Source organism: Vombatus ursinus, unplaced genomic scaffold, assembly GCF_900497805.2.
Source record: "Vombatus ursinus unplaced genomic scaffold, bare-nosed wombat genome assembly UNPS02014786.1, whole genome shotgun sequence".
NCBI classification, from domain to species: Eukaryota; Metazoa; Chordata; class Mammalia; order Diprotodontia; family Vombatidae; genus Vombatus; species Vombatus ursinus.
In genome coordinates, this window is record NW_020954564.1 from 14,838,595 (window position 1) to 14,845,835 (window position 7,241).

Genomic DNA, 7,241 nt, shown 5'->3' on the forward strand with positions numbered 1-7,241 from the left:
ATTTCTCAAATTTATAAAAGTAAAAGCCATTCCCCAATTGATAAATGATCAAAAGATAAGATCAGTTTATCTACATAGCCATATGGAAAAATACTCTTAACTCATCATTGATTGGAAAAATGAAAATTAAAACAATTCTGTGGTACAACTTCATATCTATTAGATTGGCTAATAGGACAGAAAAGGTAAATGACAAATGCTGGAGGGGATGTGGGAAAAATAAAACTTTAATGAATTGTTGGTAGAGTTGTGAACTGATTCAACCATTCAATAGAGCAGTTTGGAACTATACCCAGAGGGCTATAAAAACCACGCATACTTAGAGCTCCAGCCTTGGAGTCAGGAGGACCTGAGTTCAAATCCTGCCTCAGACAGTTGACACTTACTAGCTGTGTGACCCTGGGCAAGCCACTTAATCCCATTGCCTAACCCCCCCCGCCAAAAAAACCCAGAAACAAAAACCATGCACATCCTTTGACCTAGCAATACCACTACTTAGGTCTGTATCCCAAAAGAGATAAAAAACAAAAAGAAAAAGGACCTATATGTTCAAAATTAATTACAGCAGCTCTTTTCTGGGGGTAAAGAATTAGAAGTTGAAGGGATGCTCATCAATTGGGGAATGGCTGAACAAGTTGTGGTATGTGATTATGATGGAATACTGTTGTATTGTAAGAAATGATGAGCAGGATGCTCTCAGAAAAACCTGGAAATACTTGCACGGGGCTGATGAAAAGTGAAATGTACTGTGTACAAAGTCACAGCAATACGGTAAGATGATCAGCTGTGAATGACTTAGCTATTCTCAGCAATACAACAATCCAAGACAACTCTGAAGGACTTAGGATGAAAAATGCTATTCATCCCCAGAGAAAGAACTGATGGTGTCTGAATACAGACTGAAGCATATTAATTCTTACTTTATTTTTGAGTTTTTCCCCCGTCTATGTTTTCTTTCACAATATGACTATTACAGATATGTTTCGCATGACTATACATGTATAATCTACATAGAACTGCTTGACTTCTCAATGAGGAGCGGTGGAGAGGGAGGGAGAGAATTTGGAACTCAAAGTTTTGAAAAGGAATGTTAAAAATTGTTTTTACACAAAACTGAGGAAAAACAAAATATTAAATAAGAAAATGAAAAAAAAAAAAGTCAAATTGGGGGGCTGGGGGGAGAGAAGAAATAAAACTTGAGTAAGCCTCTCCTTCCCCAAAAAAATGAGGAGGTTAGACTAGATGATTCCTAAGGCCCATTCCAGCAGTAAGATATTATGATCTTAAATGTATAGAATATCTGGGGATCGACCTACCAAAGCACACAAAAGACTTGTATAGATTCAATTATAAAGTGTTCCCTAAAGAAATAAAGAATAACTTACATAACTGAAGGAATATTCAGTGCTCATGGCTAGGCCAATATAATAAAAATTACAGTACGACAGTCATCATAACTCTCTGGTATTAGTTTAAAAACAGAGAGACAGATTAATGGAACAGACTAGACAGAGGAGAATCAGAAACAATAGAATTCAATAACCTAGTGTTTGATAAAGTGGAAAATATAAATTATCTAGGAAAAAAACTCCTTATTTGATTAAAAAAAAGCTGCTGGGAACCAAGAGAATGTTGTACACAATAACAGTGACATTGTGCGATGACTAATATCGATAAACTTAACCTTTCCAAGTAATACAAGGATCTAAGACATCTCCAAAGGCCTCATGATAGAAAATGCTATCCACACCCAAAGAAAGAACTATGGAATTTGAATGTAGATCGCAGCATACTATTTGCTATTTTTTTTCTCTTCTGTTGAGTTTTGTTTCCTCTTTCTGGTGGTTCCTCCTATTGGTTCTAATTCTTACTTACAACATCAGTAATGTGCAAATATGTTTAATAGGGAAAAAAAAACAAATGCTAAAAAAAAAAGAAAGGAAGTATGCACAAATAAATCTGATGAAAGTGAAAAAAAAAAGCTGCTGGGAAAACTACAAAGTAATCTGGCAGAAATTAAGCATAGACAATGTTAAGGAATGTTAAGAGGTCCTCAGAACTTGTCTTTTGGAGTTGCCTATGTTGTGTTTGCCTGTTGACATCCAACACCTTACACATATTCCACAATATGTTCTAAATGGATATGCCTGCCACCTTAATATTAAATATCATACTACATAAAAATGAGAAGAGAAGCAGATCATATACATCTCATAGCTTTGCACAGGAGATATATTTTTAAGCAAACAAGATATAAATGCAATTACAAAAAATAGAATAGATAACTGATAATATGAAACTGAAAAGCTTCTGCACAGACAAAAATGAATGCACATAGGATAAGAAGGGAAGAGGCTGAATAGGAAAAATCTTTTTATCAGATTTGGTCTGGTATCCAAAATTAATCAATGTGTCTGTGTGTGTCTGTGTCTGTGTCTGTGTGTGTGTGTGTGTGTGTGAGAGAGAGAGAGAGAGAGAGAGAGAGAGAGAAACTAGAAGCCATTCCCCCCAATAGATATGAACAAACAGCTCTCAAAAGGATAGCAAAGCAAAGTATTCACAACCACATAAAAAAATGCTCTAAAACACTAAGAATTGAGAAAAGCAAATCATGAACAACTCTGAAGTTTCACCTCATACTCTGAAACTTGGAAAAATTGATAAAAAAAATAACAATACTTAAATTTTGGAGGAGTTGTGGAAGGAGACCTCATACATTATTGGTGGAGCCACTGTGAAAGGATACAACCATTTGGGAAAGCAATTTGGAATTATGCAAATAAAGGAACTAAAATGTCTATCCATACCCTTCATCCCAAAGACTTCATTACTGGACTTACACACCAAGGAAACCAATGATAAGAAAAAAGTCCTCATATATTCCAAAATATTTACAGCAGCAATTTTTGTGATAACAAAGAAATGGAATAAAGTAAATGTCCATTGATTGGGGAATGGCTAAATAAATTGTAGTATGTGGTTGTAATAATATAACTGTGCTGTAAGAAATTATGTGTGATGAATACAGAGAAACATGGAAAGATCTACAAGAACTGATACAGAGTAAGGCCAAGAAAGCAATATACACAATGAACACAACAATGTAAGTGAAAGAACTACATACTAAAATCAGAAATGAATAACAAAATTATAAAAATCTAGTAGAACTCTAATGAAGAGATATAAAAAGACACCCCTAACCCACCCTTTTGTGGAGGTTGAAGATTCACATGTGTTAAATATTGCACATGTTCTCATACTTTTTCAATGTATTCATTCATGAGTTGTGCTGATTTTTTTTTCCCTTTTCAAAAAATATTATTTGTTATATGGGATATATCTGGGAGGGGGAAGGCAAGGGATACTTGGGATAACTATGATGAAATAAAAAACAGGAGACATCAATAAAAACTTTTTAAAAAATTAAAATAATTTTTAAAATTGTTTTATACTGAGCTGAGATCTTAGTTCTATATTAGGCTGAGATCTTAGTTAACCACGTTGATATCCTGCAATTTTTATAGTTATAAGACTAGGTCTGTCTTTCAAAGATTCACTATTTTACATCAGAACTGATGGAATATTTGCATTTAAAAAAAGCTTCAACTGCTGATGGCTGTTGAACTGGGGGGCGGACATTTAACAAGATGATAAATTTTGTGCTAACTCTTATACTCTTCTCTTTAAATAAACATGCAACGCACAACAACAAATACGATACTATGGTCACCTTTATAATAGCCATTATTTGAAGCTGCAATAAAGTTGAAAACTTTAATGTTCTACAATGGCAAAACAGCTGAACAAACTGTGGCACAATCAGCTTAATGGAATATGGAATATTTTAAAAGAACCTCTCCCTTTCTCACCCCCCCCATATATGCATACATATATTTCTAAAGCATTACAGTTGGTATGTATTCTTATGTATTATTCTGAATCATCATTCTCAGTATATGTGTCATGTCTTCCTTAAGCCTCAAGAGGGCAAGGACTAAGTATTACCTAAACTCTGTATTTCCTGAAAGCTAACAGACACAGTATTCCCTATACAGACATGCTTACTAAATGCTTGTTGCATTGATTCAAATAAAAAGAAATAATAAAGACATGAAATAATGCTAAGTGAAAATAGCTTATACATGATCTGGAATTACATAATGGAAAATATACACACAAATATTGGGGAAAGTGAACCAAAAAAACGATGATGGAAAGAGCCACAGAAGAGAAGTACTCAAAGGAATTAGTTCTAGAAAGGGCTTTTAAAGGTTATCTAGGACAACCCCACTCTTTAATTTTAGTGATAACAAAAATGAGGCCCAGAGAGAGAAAGTGAATTTCTCAAAGTAACAGAAGTATTAAATAGCAGAACTGGGTTTCCAACCCAGGTCCTCTGATACCGGATCCAATACTGTTTGCACTTGAACATAATTATCTTATGAATTATAAGATTTTCTTTCAACGTTAAATTAGTTGTAAAGTTCAGTTCACTTGATTCTATTACTGCTTAAAATAATTAGTGCTTAAAGATTTACTTAGGGGGCAGCTAAGTGGTGCAATGGATAGAGCACCCGCCCTAAAGTCAGGAGGACCTGAGTTCAAATTTGGCCTCAAACCAAACACTTGACACTCACTAGCTGTGTGACCCTGGGCAAGTCACTTAACCCCAATTGCCAAAAAAAAAGAAGATTTACTTAGAAGAAAGCTAACTCATTGAAAGACAAAATTCCTCTGAAATCTAGTATTTAAGACTTCTATGTCCAACTTTTCTAACCCTGCTTCCAGCATGATAGTCTTTGGATTCTCAGTGGCATGACAGTTTTTCTTCAAGGAACATGAAGAAAATTTTCACTTTCAGAAAAATATACAGAATTCTATTTTAATTAGTGAGCTATACACCTGAAATGAACAATACTGCCCCAACTCTGTAATATTTCATTATTGACAAAGACTACAACACTCACATTTTGAAGCTGATGAAAGTGTTCTTTTAAACATGGGAAAAAAAGAAAGTTGAAAAGTGTATACTTTGAAGTGAAAAATACAAAACAAAAAGAATGGGAGAAAAGTCTTACCATAAAATCCATAAACCTGCGTTATCTGTCTACTCTCATGATTTCCTCGTAAAAGTGTAATGCGATCAGGCCATTTAGCCTTTAGTGCAAGAAGGTAAGTGAAGGTCTCCAAACTGTAGTAACCTCTGTCTACAAAATCGCCCTGAAAATTAAAAGCACACAGGTATTAGCAACATAGTAGTCACGATGATCCTACCATCTACTAAAGCTTTCCTTCAATAGACCTCACTGTGCTAAGTTGTCCTGCACTCCTAAGAGCTATGTTAGCAAAGCAGAAGTTCTAGAAAGGCTCCCAAGATGGGCTAGGTGACAAAAGAGCAGATCTGTCTTCCAAGTATCAATATAGACATAATTAAACTGGAAGAGGCTCAGTACTAGATAGTTACCTATCAAGTAAGCATTATTTTTGACTACAGAAACCCATCAAACTGTCTCCTAAGACATGGAGGGGTTGCAAGCGCTTTGGTAGAGAATGTCAACAACAATAACCTTGAGGCTTCTTGAAGCACTTCCCTCCTTTTTACTGGAGAGGTGGGGTAATACAGACATGGAACACTGCATAGACATAAAATAGCAGACTCAGCTGATGTGTTGGTTGGTTTTGTTCAACTACTTTCTTTTCTGTTATAAGGGATGGTACAATGGATAGAAAAGGGGGAAATATATTCAAAAATGAAGATGTAAAAACAAAAGAGAATGACAAAATTTTTTTAAATGAAGGGAGACAAATACATACACTTAGAATGATCTCAAAACCTGAATTCTCAGTCTCCTGAATTCACAACTTTCCAAATACCATATGTTTCGCATTTTTGCCCTATTTAACACCCCCCTTAAGTTCTGTTTAGGCCAACATTAAATTACTGAGTACATATACCAACTAAAAGGGAGATACTCTCTTAAGTCTGCAAGATTAGAAGCCTGTCATGGGAAAGTTATGTAAAAGTAACAGTTCATTTTAAACGACGATCAGGAAGAAAAATGACAAGACACAAGACCCTAATTGGCTTTGTGACTTTGAACAAGTCACTTGACTTCTTAGTCTTAGTTCCTCATCTATATAATGAGATTGAAATAGATGATTTCTAATGTCTCATCTAAATGGAAAATTTTAGGTTTCTGAAAAGAGTAAATGCACCTTAAATTAACTTGGCATCAGAAATATTTTTAGAATCACAAAGAAAAAATAAGTAAATTGTCACTTTAAGGGAAACAACACTGAAAAAAAATACTTTCTGTAGAATATCTCTGTAGACGTGTACCATTAAAAAATCAAAATGGAAACTCAAAAAAACCTTGAGTTCAAAGGCACTTCAAAGGGAATCTAGTCCAAAGCCAGCTGAAAAAGGAGGAATTCTCTCCTTAACCTTTCCAACAAGTGATCATCCAGTCACTTGCTTGAAGAACTCCAGGGATAGAGAATTCTCCAACTGCTCAGGTTTCCTCTTTTGGAAAGCTCGGATTGATATAAGATTTTTCTTTACTGGGAAGCAAAATATGTTTCCCTATAGTTTCTGACCAATGATCATCCCTTTGATCTCTAGAATCAAAGAAAACAAGCTTATTCCTCTCAGGAATAAGTACTTCTCCTGTTGATCATATAAATTACTAAAATACACTCAGTTACACTTATCACCAGTATTTACATACCATAAATATGTAGTTTGTATCTGGAACTTGACCTCCAGTTCTGAAGAGTTCACAAAGGTCATAGAACTAGAAAAGAAAAATAAGGTAACTCTACCATGTATTCTTGTTAGCAAGCAAAATTATAAAACCAGTAATTAAAATATATAAATTACAAAAGCGATTCATAGTATTTACAATTGAAAAATCTTTGAGATATCCAATCCAATTCCCACATTTCACAAAAGAAAATGAGACCCAAAGAAGAGAGGCAGATTGTACCAGGTCATACAGATAAAAAGAAACAGAGCTAGGATTCTAAGTACACAGGTCTTCAGACTAAGGAGAGCCTAAGAATTTCCATACATAATATTAAAAATGAAGTAGAGAAAAAATGATGGCAGCAACGGGCTCCTAAAAACCTAAGTTCAGAAAAAACCTAAATAAACCATTACTACTAAATGACTTTAAGGGTCACCACTACTACTACTACTACTACTACTACTACTACTACTACTACTACTACTACTACTACTA

General features: G+C 34.6%; 1 protein-coding gene across 1 annotated transcript in view; it reads right to left on the reverse strand.

Annotated features, from left to right (window-relative positions):
• The window catches only part of LOC114047169 (serine/threonine-protein phosphatase 6 catalytic subunit), a 44,207-nt gene that overhangs the window by 8,972 nt on the left and 27,994 nt on the right, over positions 1–7,241 (reverse strand). The window contains exons 3-4 of the mRNA XM_027867936.1: positions 6,729–6,794; positions 5,079–5,220 (exon numbers count right to left, since the gene is read on the reverse strand). Coding sequence (XP_027723737.1) covers positions 5,079–5,220; positions 6,729–6,794 — 208 coding nt within the window. The remainder of the gene's footprint in view (positions 1–5,078; positions 5,221–6,728; positions 6,795–7,241) is intronic.